Source organism: Microtus ochrogaster, chromosome 5 (assembly GCF_000317375.1).
Source record: "Microtus ochrogaster isolate Prairie Vole_2 chromosome 5, MicOch1.0, whole genome shotgun sequence".
NCBI lineage: Eukaryota > Metazoa > Chordata > Mammalia > Rodentia > Cricetidae > Microtus > Microtus ochrogaster.
In genome coordinates this window covers 90,986,094-91,000,684 of record NC_022012.1, presented here as the reverse complement: position 1 = coordinate 91,000,684, position 14,591 = coordinate 90,986,094, and the positions used below count along the sequence as shown (strand labels likewise).

General features: G+C 48.0%; 1 protein-coding gene across 1 annotated transcript in view; it reads right to left on the bottom strand.

Moving 5' to 3' along the window:
* Nucleotides 1-4,310: 4,310 nt before the first annotated feature.
* The window catches only part of Itga9 (integrin subunit alpha 9), a 304,511-nt gene continuing 294,230 nt past the window's right edge, over nucleotides 4,311-14,591 (bottom strand). Inside the window, exon 30 of the mRNA XM_013346639.2 lies at nucleotides 4,311-8,006. Coding sequence (XP_013202093.2) covers nucleotides 7,908-8,006 — 99 coding nt within the window. The 3' untranslated portion in view covers nucleotides 4,311-7,907. The remainder of the gene's footprint in view (nucleotides 8,007-14,591) is intronic.

The window sequence follows — 14,591 nt, the reverse complement described above, 5'->3', positions numbered from 1 at the left end:
CTGTCCTGGAACTAGCTCTGTAGACCAGGCTGGTCTCGAACTCACAGAGATCCGCCTGTCTCTGCCTCCCGAGTGCTGGGATTAAAGGCGTGCGCCAAAATTTTAATGTGTGTGCACACACATATGAGGTCAGCAGGAAGCATGGAGGCCCTCTGGAATTACAGGCAGTTGTGAGCCCTTCTGATAGGGGTGTTTGGAAGCCACACTCAGCTCCTCTGGAAGAACAGCATACACTCTTGACCTCCGAGCTATCTCTCCACCCCCCCCCCCAGTTAGATTAAACCTAACAAATTTCAGATATATAGAAAAGTATTTGACCATGAGAGAGACAGTGAGGACTGATAAGGGGGCTCAGTGGGTGAAGGGTCTTGCTGCCAACCCGGATGACCTGAGTTCATTCCCTGGGACCCAGGTAGAAGTATAATAGATTAAGTAAAATGCTGTGGATCCCCGAGGGGTGCAGCGGGCAGTGGGTTCCAGGCAGGGAGCTGCAAGGTGGGTGAGAGACCTCAATGGGGCATCCAGTCCCATGAGGAGAGACGGATGGGCACGCCACAGGTCTCTGAAGGCAGCTGGTCTCAGGCAGGGAGCCATGTGGTGGGTGAGAGATCTTGAAGGGGCAGCCAACCACACAAGGAGAGACAGACAGATGGGCATGCCATGAGACCACACTGTAGGTCTCTGAAAGTCACTGGTTCCAGGCAGGGAGCCACGCAGCAGGCAAGAGACAGAGACATGGATAGGTACACCATGCAGAGTGAGGTTGGATATTTGTTTAGTGGGTTATGGAGGGGAAAGGATCGAAGGGGAGAGAGTGGCAGAGAGAGGGGTGGGGAGAGAGAAAAAAGAGGGGAGAAGGGGAGAAGTGGGGAGAAGTCGCCTCTTTGAGAGAGAGATGGAAAAGGAAGGGACTCTGGCTGAAAGCTGAAGATTAGCTTGCCTGGCTGGACAGGGAGGGAGGAAGTGGGCGTGGCTTGTCTCTTAAAGGGACAGAGCAGACCATTACAAGAAGGAGAGAAAGTTTTCTATTAATTGACTGATGACTTCCACATGTATGCTGTGGCATACATGCCTGCTGGTTTGCATGCTCAGACGCATACACGGACACTAAATAAATAAATAAACAAACGTAGCTTTTAAAACGTTGAATACTGTATTTGTTTGCTGTAAATTACTGATGAAATGGCAAGAATCTAAAGTGTCAATAAACACCGAGCTACAGTGGAGGCCCCCAGAACCTTGAGGGTGACTGGCAAGTGGACTGCTAAGGTCCAGTTCTGCTCTGGGCACAGCATCAAACCAGGCAACCTTGAATTTCAGTGTCTGCATCACTAGGGAGATTGAGTGCCTGAGACATCCTGGAGCCACTCAAGGAGAGGAATCCGAGCGGACTGTCTCCTTTCTATAAATCGGAGACAGGACTGTGCTGCGCACCAGAACAGGGAGGCGCCAGAAATCCCCTCCTGCCACCCCCTGCTAAGGACTCCGAGCAAGTGCTGAACTGGAACTCTGGCTCTGGGCAGGAGAAGCCTTTCTGAAAGCCTGGTTGCTCACTGACTGGGTGGGCTGAGAGCTGCAAGGATTCCAATGAAAATGGTATCAGTTATTGTGTCTCTCTTGGACACCCTACAAAAGCAAATAGGACTGTTCTATGGGGAAAGTGTTGCAAATTCTCAGATATGTCCTAAGGAAGACAGGCAGCGTATAGTTTACAAATACGAAGGGAGACAGGAGCCAAGCTGAGAAACAGCAGAGAGAACGGTGATATCCCCGAGACCTCAGCTTTGGAGGTGGCATATACATCATGTGACAGCTAAACTTAGCATGCTCAAAGATAGGAATGATAAGCATGGATTTATGGATGAAAAAACCCTACAGTTGCCCAAGCAGATTTCAGAGTCAAACAGACATCATAGATGAATACTATTGTTACAGGTCAAACAAACAGAAAAATCTACTGACATCCAGAGGAAAATGTGTTGCATCTATAACTTTCTTTGAATATCAAAAATAATAAATTAATAAAACAGGAGTTTGTGGAAAGAAGGTTGGTAGACACTTGACAAACCAAATGTAATAAAACGTTGATGTAAATCTAGATGTCAAATACTTGAGTGTTCGTTATAAAATCCTTTCAACTTTTCTGAATACTTAAAGATATGTTTCTAATAGTAAAAATGTTACATAGATGTACATGCAGAGGAGGGGGCTGGGAGCTTAGGAAGCAGATCTTCAGGCTTCTCACGTGGAGTACAAATAGACCAGTCCTCTTAACAACGTAAAAAGCATGTTCAGAAGAAAGAATAACATTTTAACAATTATTTTTATATTTGTTTACGTGCTGGGGAAGTGCATATGTCAGGGTGTACATGTGGAAGTTAGAGGGTACTTTCAAGAGTTAGCTCTCTCCTTCCCTCAGGAGGGTCCTGGGGATTGAACTCAGGTCAGCCAGCTTGGCAGCAGGTGCCTTTCCCTGCAGAGCCATCCTGCTGTTGTCCTAGGAATGAAGTGTTTTAAGAACATATTAAAACCACTGAAGAAGCCTGGAGTGGTTGCGTACACACTGAATTCCTGCACTTGGGTGGCAGAGGCAGGAAGATCTCTTATAAATTTGAGGTCAGTCTGGTCTATATAGTGAGTTCCAGGACAGCCAAGGTTATATGGTGAGATTCTGTCTCAACCAATCACTGAAGAGAAAACAGAAGCTTGCCATTCCCAAGTCAAAGCCTGAACAAAGGTGGTGGAGGGGCCCATGGGAAGAGACTCTCTCACTTCCCTCCTAAGCCTACGCCAAAGCTAACAAAATGGAAGTTCAGCCTTCAGGGCCTTGCAGGATCCAGTGGCCTAAAAAGTAGCAGCTTACCTCGGCACGGTGGTGCATGACTGTGATTTCATAACAGGGTGAGGCAGGAGGATGCCAGGTCCCAGGCCAGCCCAGGCTATACAGTCAAAGACCGAATTGCGAATGAATGAATGAATGAATGAATGAATGAATGAGCCGATGGAAGAGCCAATCAGAAACAGGAATGCTGCCCCTGCGGGCCAGTACTCTCGAGGCTTGAGAGACTTTGCGAAAGCTGCCCGGGTGTTGAGCAGAGCACAGGCAATGCAAAGGCGCTGATGGAATCCCACCCCGTGGAGGAAGCCACAGGCTGGCCTCGGAGTGGATTTGCTCTGTGTATTCTATGGGTGGTCCATCAAACCCCATGACCCCAGATGGGAGCTCGGCAGAGGTGAAGGCAAATACTCTTGGCAGGAGCACATGTCACCCAGGCTTCAAAGGATTGCCGCCAACGAGAACTTTCTGAGGGAAGTCGCCAAGCACCGGCCAACAGTAGATAAACAACCAATGAGCTACGTGAAGAACACGTGCCCGTGAATGAGAATCACGAGAGGGAAAGGGAGCAGCCAGGGAGCTTAACGACCCAGCTGGCTCTGTAGGCCACGTGTGAATTTAACAATGAAGCCCAGAGAGGACATTTTCATATGTGTGGAAGCTGTAATTGATGAACCAGAAAGCAAAACCCAGCAGGTTCGATACAGCCAGAGGCTTTATTCTTGAAAACGAGTGATCTATCAGGCAGATCTTTGTTGGCAATATCGATGGAAAAAAAGGGGGGGGGGATCTACAAATGAACAGAATTTGGGATAAGAATGAGGATTCAGCTAGAAAATGTATATTTAAAATCTAAGAAAACGCAGCAGCAGCAGCGTCTGGAGATGAGTGAGAGAGCCAGAGGGAAGCTTCCAGAGGGGCTGGGCATGCTAGTGCAGAGGGCGGGGCGCTTGCTTAGAGTGAGTCTGATTCCTACCGCTGCCAAATAAACCAGATGTGGCAGTACACATCTGTAACCCTAGTACTTCAGAGACAGAGGTAGGAGGATTACCAGTTTGGCCATCCTCGGGTACACAGCAGGTCTGAGGCTAGCCTGGGCAAATGCTCAGTGATTTACAGACGCGTGTGCAGGAGGTCAGCTTGCGATGAGAAACCCACCCACTTCATTGACGGGCATTTCTCCCTGGACAGATGACACCAGGCACACCCCTAGGCAGGAAACCAATGTGCAGAGAAGGTGGTGTCCAGATTATGTACCCGAGGACAGGGTCAGCCCCGTCGTGTGGGGGCACTCCTGTGAGAGCAGGCAGCCCTTGGTGTGCTCCTTAATGCTAGCCCCACACTGTTCTGCAGTTCCCTCTTCAGAACCTCACAGAGTTCTTAGCAGCAATGAATTACAGTCAGAAACGCCGGGATCGTTTGAAGCCATTTTTTTTTTTAATTCCAAACACAGATTTTTTTTGTAAACCTGGCATTTCCCAAACAGTGCAAGTGAATTAGAAGTGACTGCAGAGACGGGAGTACACACGGACACAGTGAGAAGGGACAGCTCTCCCATCCCAAATCCTCTTGGGTAGTGTGCGTTGTGTGGATACCTCAGTAAAGCTGTGGACGTGCGGGAGGGGGCGGGGGAGCAGGGAGGTGCCTGCCCTGCAACAAACCACTCAGAAAGCATAAACTCACACTGCCAATCACACCGTGCACCTCAAACAAAGCAAACTGAACAGAAGCAAAATCCAGACCAGCGTGCTGTGGAGAACACCACACCAAGTCGGGAGATTTACTCCACATTCCCCTTGGGGGCGGGAGACTTAGAAGTCCGTCTAGAAGGCTGCTTTGGCCCCATTGGCTCTGCAACCTCCCTTCAGCCATTATCCCAGAAAATACTCTCTGCTGTGTATCAAAACCCCCATCTATTAAAATTTCATGTCCTCGAGGAACTGAGAAACGATACTTGGTTTCTGCCTTGTGTTTGCTAAAGGGATAGCGCTCCCAGTGTTTCACGTATGTCAGACAAACCCTCTGTTACTGAACTGTCCATCCCTCAAATGACAATGTTCTGAAGCGCCTCCAAATTTCAGGAAGTTGAAATTGGACACACCTCTCCTAGGTGTACATTCCCCAGGCAATCAGGTATAACGTTACCTTAACCTTAGGTAAATGTGAATACCATTCCACACTAACCAGACGGGCTCAACAGCATCACAGGTTACTGGGGTGTCCGACAAACATGGCTGCTGTTTGTTGAGATATGATGCTTTTTGACTTTAGCCAAGAAAGTTGGTGTGGGGGGCTTCATGCAGCCTGCCAAGCCTTTGGGCACTAGGATGCCAGGAACACAAGGCAAGCATTGGTCAGTCAGCACAAAGCCAGGCACTCAGCTCCCTCTCGCTAGTGTTCCTGTGCTTCTAAACTGCATAGCCTCCTTGGGATGCTCCAGACTTTCCTGAGTCCTGTGGAAACTCAGAAGAAGGGGGTCACTTTGTTTCTTAAAGAGGCATTGCTTTAGTCCTTTTTCATATTAAAAACAAAAAAAAAAAAACAAAACAAAACAAAACAGCACTCAGTCCAGTCCAAAGAGCAGGCTAAACCATGAAAGACACAATGAAACCACGGAAGCAGATAAATGATAGTGCCCAAGAGACTGTCTGCAGGGCTTCCACGGTGAATTCAGAGGCAAAAGGGTACAATGGGCTACACAGCGGGGGTTTAAAAGAATGTTCTAGAGAGAGGTAACACAGACGTATCAACACACTCGCCCACTTCCCCTGATAGCCTGAGGAAGGCTAGCATGAAGATGCTGAACTACTCAGTGAGAGGACTCTGAGACAGTGCTCCACCCCCTTCCCTGCCTGTGTGCCAAGCAGCCACATCCCACGCTCTCCCGCCACCTGGTACTCAGCATTATCAGACAGGCAAAGATGCTTCCTACAGCGGCCGTTAGGATTTGCTTCTGAGGCTACCATGTCGTTTTCTTAAAATCTGCCCCATGGAGCTGTACTGACTTATTGACACACGGCTACTCATGAGGGCTTATCATTCATGATGAGGCACAAGCGGCCATATTTCACCCGAGTCTGCCCTTCCTCCCTGTCCACACTTCTCAGGTGCGGCTAGCTGGACTGTGCACGTGAGCCACCATTCTCCACTGACCCCATGAAGCCATGCCCTCTGCAGGAAGCAGTCAGTGGGGACTGATGCGTTTGGCTAAAACTGCAGCTGGCACTGCAGTGGCCTCACCACCTAAGAATATCGAATGACTTATTAAAGGAAACCATGACATGATCTGCACATCATCATCACAGGACAGCTGCAAGTGGGGTTCATGGAGAATCCACACTCTACACCTACTGCAGGCTGGATGGCTTACTACCCCGAGACTGTGTTCTCTGGGGATCACCAGCATCCAGCACAGTGCCCGACCCACAGTCCAGGTTGTACATGGCTGGTAAAGCCAAGACTTCTTTCCTTATTTCTTTTGACAAGACTTATGAACTGGGTGTGTACTAGTTTCCTGAGCTGCCCCAGCCTTGCTGTGACCCCTGTCTCCATTCCAGGGTCAGATGCAACATTTGACTTCTAGGACCAGCTTTGATTTATGGCTTTTTTTTTAAGCTGAAGATAGCGTTCACTTGTTTGGGGGAGGGGAACACCAAAGCTCTTGGCTCAGAGTTCTTTGTATGATTTCTGGGTCTCCCTGGTTGAGGGTGTCCCTGAAGCTGTCCTTTAGAGGACACAGTCATCTTGTCAGCAAGAACCAAAGGCAGAAAGTTTACATTCCCTGCAGGTGTGTGGCCACAAAAGTCCAGCTTCCTGACATCTGGTCAGGACACTCTTGAGCCTGACTTGCAGACCATCCAATTGGGCTAAAGCCAGGCTGTGGGTTGTCCCCTAAAGGGACATTGTTGCTTGGCTTCCCCTGCTTTCCTGTATTTTATTCTCTACTTCCTCACTGCTAGCTTCTGGGAGGACTTTCTCAATAACTTACTTGCATCCAAGTCCTTATTCCAGGTTTTGACTCTTGAGAATTCCACCTAAGACATAACACAAATCAAGTGGGGCTATCCTCTCTGGGAAGGAATCTGCAGCGCTACCATTTGGGGACAGCAAGAGTGACAGAGGAAATGGAGATCCTTGAACTGAAATGACATCACAAGGCAGCACCTTACACACAGAGACACAGGTCTTTGCTGAGAGAGCACAGCTCCAGTCCTGGGCTTTGAATCCTGGCACACAGTGTCTGGGATGAGATGCTATTCTGAGGTTGACCAGTTGTCTATCCAGCGCTTGCTGACTCCAGAGGGAAGACGGTGAAGTGTCCCGCTGCATGTGTCGGAGGGGTGCAGAGCATCTGCAGTGAGGAAAACAGGCTTTTCATCGCAGTTCCTGTTGGGAATCTCCCAGTGAGAGGTCCGTAAAAGAAAGCACTGATACTTCTTCAAGGCTCTGACCTCAGCTCCAGGTGACAACAATAGGAAATGTCTTAGGTGGTCTTGCCACATCCACGGTGTTTCTGCAGTACTCCCAACTTGGTGGATTCACTTCAGGAGGTTTCTTTAGTTTATTTTATCTGCAGGTTTTAAACAGCAAGTTCCAAAGTACAATAAGTTCTTTCTCTTTTAAAATTTGTATGCAGGTACATGTATTTCCAAGGTTTCAGTGCTTGAGTGAATTATAGAACTATTTAATAGAAATAATAAAACATCGATACAAATATAAAGACACGATCAATATAAAAGGCTTACATTTATAAAAAATACTTTTAGGTAACAGTTTCCCCTGAGGGTTGACCATGCAATGTTGCATCCATAAATATTGCTTTGCTCTGCAGCTTGTCTCTCCCAAGCTCTGAGTTTGTTTGTAAAGGGAGGTCATGGTGGCCCCAGTCATGTGACCTGGCTGGAGTTGGCCATCTCAGGTCGGCACCGGGCTTGACAGGATGAGGAGGAGAACAGTGGGGCCTCCGGAAAATCTGGAGAAGATTTCTTTCTTCCAAATATGGAAGATACAAAGATCAGGGACCACAGGCTGGCGACAGGAGCATGAGGGCGTCACATGACTGTACGGCGGGTCACTGGTTTTTCTGCATCCAGTCCCAACCATCTTCATTCTCTTTCCGGTTCTTCTCAGCTTCGATTATCTCTTTGTACCTTCTGCGGAAGAAGCCCATCTGAAAAACAGTGGAAGAGCTCTGGGTTAGGACTTGCTCTGTATCCCAGGCAGCCTGAGCTATGAGGAGGTGGAGGGACCTAGCTTTCCCCAAGCCTGGGGAAGCCAGGAGAATGTCTCAGGTGAGACTGTTTTTAGAAAAAATACCGGCAAGCAAAGAGTTACCTGGATCCACTTTTCAAACCACACTGACTTCCTGGTCTATCTCCCAGCAAGATGTTCATTGCACTGATTTTTGGAAAAGTGTTCTTCATACTGGGTGCTGGGAAACACTAGTTATTGGGTGTTTTTCAAAGTTTCTTTTGAGTGAAGAAAATGATAAATATGCCATGGTCAATCAAGTTTGGGAAAAGCTGCAATCTTCTAGGCATTGACCACTGGTGGGGAAAGCCAGCATTTCTAGAGCTTACTGATTGTTTTCTCTCCTGCATATGTGTTTATGTATGTACGCGTTTACATGTTTGTGTATACATGTGTTACACGCATGCTTACATGTATATCGAGTATGTGTATACTTGTTTTTGTGCATATGTTTATATATATGTGTGTGTTTATATGTTTGTGCAAATGTGTAGACATGGATATGTATATGTGTGTTTCTGTGCATGTTTATATGTATATGTGACGATGTGTATGTACTTCGGCATATATGTGTTTGTTTATGCGTATGAATATATGTGTTTATGTATATAGTGTTTATGTGTTTATGTACATGTGTCTTCATGTGTGTGTAAATTTGTGTTTGTGTACATGTATAAGTGTATAAACATGTTTATACACATTTTCTATGTATCATGTGTTTATGTGCTTTGTGTGTGGAGGTCAGAGCCAGGCAGGAGCTGTCCACTTTGATTTTTGAAACAAGTCTCTCAGTGGCTTGGACCATTCTGAGCAGGCATGTCTGGCCAGTAAGCTCTGGGAATCTGACTATCTCTACCTCCCCAACACTGGGATTACAGGCATAGGCCACCATGCCTGGCTTTATACAGGTGCTGAGGAAGGACACAGGTCATTGTGTGTATGTGGCAAGCACTTCGCCATCTAAGTTACATCCTCAAACCTTAGACGAACCTCTTAATGTCCTGAGAGATGTCAGCCCCCTGTGGATCCATCTGAAAAACAGTGTTCTCACAAAGATAACTTTTTCAAGCATCCGGGAAGTGGGGTCTCATTTCGCCTTGATGGCCTCTAGAACTTTCTCTCATGTCTGTAGCATTCATGATACCCATGCAGGAGTCAACAGCATAGATTTCCCCTCGGCTCTGCATCCTGATTCAGGGTGGCAGTTTTCTCCAGCTTTTCTCTTCTGCCTCTGCCCTGAAGTTGCATTTGGTCTGTGGCTCTTCGCACTTGGTAAGATGAATATCTGGCTTATCTCACATAGCCATTACAATTGCTGCTATCCAGTGTCTAAGCAACTGTTTGCTGCCTGTGATAGTTAAAGCAATGTGCAACCTGACAGTATGTACTGTCGGGGAGAGGGGCCTCTGGGCATGCCTTATGGGCAGTGATAGTGATGATCAAATCGATCTTTTTAAAAACTGTTTTTATGCACATCAGTGTTTTGCCCATGTGCATGCATGTGCACCAGGTGCACACCGTGCCTGAACAGGTCAGGCCAAGAGAGGGCCTGGATTTCCTGGAATGAGAGTTGTGGGTGGTCATGAGCTCCTGCAAGGCAGAGAAGCAGGTGGATATCAGGGACTCTCTTGAAACACCCTCATATTGTCCACTGAAGGGGGCTCCACTGGCCTTGCACAGATGAGAGCTGCCTCCCCCGCATTGTAAGGAAATCTGTTACTAGACTCCAGCAGGTCCCCCAGGGCTGTGCAGTTTGAATGGTAGGGAAGGTACAGAGTCCTTCCAAGGACAACTTGCAAGAGTCTGAGAAAATCTGTTATGGTTCAGTCTGTCAACTCAATTCAACCTGTGATCACCTGAGAAGAGCGTTTCACTGAGAGACTGTCTGGGTTAGGCTGGCTTGTGAGGGCTTCTTTTCATTGTTAATGGATATGGGAAGGCCCAAACTTTTGTGGGCAGAGCCATTCCCTAGGCATGAGATCCTGGACGGGGTAAGTGCAGAGAGTGAGCTGAGCACACGTGTACACATTCCTTTCTCTCTGCATTTGACTATGGATGCTAGGTGACTGGCTGGTTCAGGTTCCTGCAGCCTGACTTCCCTGCAATACAGATCATAACCTGGAATTGGGAGCTAAAATGAACCATTTCTCCTGATTGTTGCTTTTTTGGGGGGTGGGTTGGTTCTTTTATCAGAACAACAGAAATGAAACTAGAAAAACTCAATCATGAAGATAAACATGGCTAGAACAAGAAAGTGTCTTTAGCCTACACTTGGGGCTGCTGATGGTGACCGTGCACCAATCAAGGAGACTTATGACATTTCACTCTTGGGTCACTCTGTGTGTGTGTGTGTGTGTGTGTGTGTGCACATCAGTGCAGGGCATCAGATACCCGGAGCTGCAGTTATAGACAGTTGGAAGACACCCTCACCCCATTGTTCAGAACTTAACTTGAATCCTCCACAAGAGCAAGTGCTCTTAACCACCAAGCCACCTCCCAGGTTCCAGAACTAGGGTTCCTATTCATTCTAAGAAGGAGACAAGATGGCTCACTTCTCATGTCCGTGCTAAGATGTGGTGAAAGGATTTGGAGCAGCTAATGCAATGACGACGCTCACATGCTCAGATCATTATGGATGTCATTCTTGCCACCAGCAAAGTAAGGGTGCTGTCCTCTCCTGCAGACACCCAGAGCAAGCTCTCTTCTTCATGCAGAAACAGCCTCGTAAGGTCCATTCTCCCCACCAGGGTCTAAGAGTTCTGACTCCAATAGTCAACCTTTGAGCACGGGAGGCTGATGAGCGATTATGTGCAGGGGAAGCTAATTTTCACGGGTGTGTATGTCTTCTCCAAAAGACCATTTCTTAAAGCACAGTACATTCTTGTGGCTGGAGAAGGCTGACTGTGGCAGAACAGGCTGTGCACCAGAGCTAAGGGTTGCCAGAGAATAGACAGGTTTGCCAGGGCCATTTCCCAACAGATGGCAGTAGAGTGACTTCTAACAAACTCAGACTCTTCAGACAGATGAAGAAAAAGCTACCAGAACAAAAGGAGAACCTGGGGAATGACTTAGTAGTATGGTACCTGCCTAGTATACACAGGGCCATGGCTGTTATTCCCAGCAACACACACACACACACACACACACACACACACACACACACACACACACACACACACGAGCGCGCGCGAATGAATGAATAAATGAGTGAATATGTGAATATCAGTTTGTATAGTCACCACACTGTATGGTACCTTGTGCCAACCAGTCACTATCATCCCTACTGATCCTAGCATGTAGGTCCCCTTTCATTAGTACACCTGGGTATTTGGGAGGAATTCTGGGAAGTCTTGGACCGCCAGCTAAGCCCACCCTGAGACTTCTGGGAAACAATTAATGACAAGCATACGCTGTACCCGTAACGACCCCACACTTCCACCCAGTGGCGTCAGTTGCTTCCTGAATCTGAAACCCTTTCTGGAATCTTCCAAGGCTCGTGTTCCAGGAGGGCTCAGATGTTTTGTTTATAATTATCCTGCTTGCAGGAGAAACCGCCCTACGAGGAGACTTCATGACTAGCTTCAAGGTTTGTTCAGTTGGAGGCCTGGAGCAGCAAAGTACCTTCTGGTCCTGACAGTAACCCCAGAGAGCAGCTCCCAGGTCCTTCCTGTGGGCTAACCCGATAGCTGCTCCATTAAGTGAGTGCTGGGTGAGTCAATGAACCCAGAGGAAGAAATGAGAACTGACCCAGTTCTGAGGTACCCAGTCCTGGTCCAGTCCACTTCAGGGTGATAAGAACAGCAAAACAACTCCAGGGTATCTGGGCTCTGAGGGTGTTTCTCTGTGCACTGGCCTTTTGGGTGTTTCTTGGGCAGCCATTCCCACGACTTTGGGCACGCTCTTCCAATGGCCTAGCTCTGGGCCTTGTGTTTATGGACCTCTTAGTTACTTGGCTGTTTACACAGCACGTCTCCATCTCAAGATCTTGAGGACACAGTATCAGACCAATATTTATCTCCAAATATAAACTAGACCCACCACACGTCACTGGCACATAGTTTTTTTTTTGGGGGGGGGGGCTGGTTTGAGACTGTGTGTCCATGTGTGCACACGAGTGTATATATTTTTGAAAAGTAGGGATGGGTTTTCTCAGTCTGCATTGGAGGCAAGGTGGTGAGCCTTCTGCTGTGGCTGCCAAACCTTACATGTTTCCTGTGCCACCCCACAGATGTCCACTGCTAAGCAGTTTGGGTTGTGAGTCACAGTGATGCTCTCCAATAAAAACCATGCTCTCTAAGAAAGCTCTAGAATACAAGGCTCCTGGAACCATTTCAGCTGATGGAGGCCTCCAAGTAGCTCCTGTTGGGATGGGGGGGGGCAGCCAAAACTTTTCTGCACCCTGTTTCTCTGTCACTTGACCAGGCAGGACTGGGTCTTCCTTGCAAAACAATGGCACTCTGTTCCTAATCATCTAGTTTTGAAAAAGTGTCAATCAGGAAAGAAAAGAGAAGAGAGATGGAGGGTCCTTGTCTGGGGGCTGTGGACGAGCTCCTTCACTGAAGGGGTGGCCTGTGTGTCTGGCAAACTGCAAAGAAGCAGGGGCAGACTCAGGAAAGCAGTAGAAGGATGCGGGAGGCATTTTTCTTCCAAAGGTCAAACGCCTGAACATATTTTCTCTCGCCCTGCTTCGCTGGTGTTAATGAGTTGAAGGTGTCTCTCAGACAAGCTAACCCCATGCTGTTGCACCTCTGAGCAGTTCACCCTTTCCATAAAGGGGCCTCTAGAAAGAGGCACCAGGCTGGGGTGTCTTCCAACCCAGCCAGGAGCTGTAGCAACGGAGAGCGGACGCTTTTGGATTTTTCTCCCTTGAAAGAGTTTCATGTTTCAAAGTCTTCCTCCTGTGCAGTGGTTTGGCAGACTACCGTAATCCTTGCACATCAAGTTTAAATTACGGTTCCCAGTGTCCGCGGACGGCTCAGCTCTGAGAAGGTTGATTAGGATCCATTTCAGCGCTTTGCTTAGCTTGGGGCCCTGCTGTGGGTTTTGTGTAGGAGCCAAGTCTCTTTGCCGCCAAGCATGAGAGAGTCTGGGCCATCAGCAGGCCTTTAGGAAGGTTCTGGGGAGCAGTAACGGCGGGGTCTAGATGGGGAGGCTGAGTGGGCTGAGCAGAAGACAGGGACCAGGACCTAGCTCTGGAGAAGGCATTTTGGAACCTCAAGGTGTTTCTGCTTCTGATAGAAGGGAACTCCACAGGACATATGTCACAAGGTAGGGACCAGTGAACAAGGCCAAGTACCGTTGCTCCTCTCTGTCACTAAAGTGCCCTTCTCTGCGGGTTTTAAAACAGTATAAGGTCTGTTGTTTGCTTCTGCCCAGTTACCTGAGTACGCCACCTAGAAGAAGCCCAGTGCTACTTGCTGAATGGAGACACTGGCCACCCAGCGAGCACCAAGCACGCAGATCCACAAGCCTGTGTGGATCACGGAGGCACTGGCGGAATCTGCTCGCTAGAGCTTTAGTATCATACCAGCATTTGGGTTTAGACCACACAGTTTTGGGACAATCATTTTTGGCTCATGTGTGTAGGACACAGATGACCACAGGCAACAATGTCCAGCAGCACTTGAAAAGGGAACTCAGGCCTCCCAGGGGGTGTTTCAGTGGGTAAAGAAGCTTGCTGCTAAGCAAGATGACCTGAGTTCAATCTCCAGGACCCACATGGAGGAAAGAGAACCCATTCCTCTAAGCTGTCCTCTGACCAAATCTGCCCCCCAACTCCCCACAAAATAAATCTTTTACAAAATTAAAAAATAGTGGGAGGGAATTCAATAGATGTGTCCATACAGGAAGAGGGCCTGACCTCTGGCCATCTGTCCCTTAAGTGTTCTTAGAAATATGTCTCCTGCTCAGCTGGACGGCTGGTGCCAGCCAGCAGCTTCCCTGGAGGGGTAGAGGGGATTACATATGGAGCATAGTGATAAGCCCAAACTGGTGAGGCCTGACAAGGCAGATGCTGGGCTGGACCTCAGCCAGTTTTCAGCGGGTTTCTCCGCATGGCATCATTGATACTGAATTGCTACTCAATACCCATAATGCATTGTTTTTAGGTTGTGGATATAGAAAACAGAGTTGACAAAATGTCTGTAGTCCAACATTGTAGGGAAGGTAGGTCTTCAAAATAATCCTTCATTTCACTTGTTTTTCCAACCTTTTCTAGATTGACTATACAGTCGGTCCTCAAAAAAAGACATTTTCCCCTCTAAAGGCTTCCCATCCCACTTGCTTCTGTGTAGGAGTCAGATGATCTCACAGCCATGCTTGACTAGGACAACCCTCTGATGTGAAGACTGTACCAAGGTATTTTTATGTCACATGTGTTCCCATGTACAGCCACAGTGTACATATGAGGATCAGAGGACAGCTTGTGGGAGCTGGGTCTCTCCTTCCACTCTCTAGGTCCCGGGGATTGAACTTGGGCTGCCTGACTTGGCAGCAAGCACCTTTA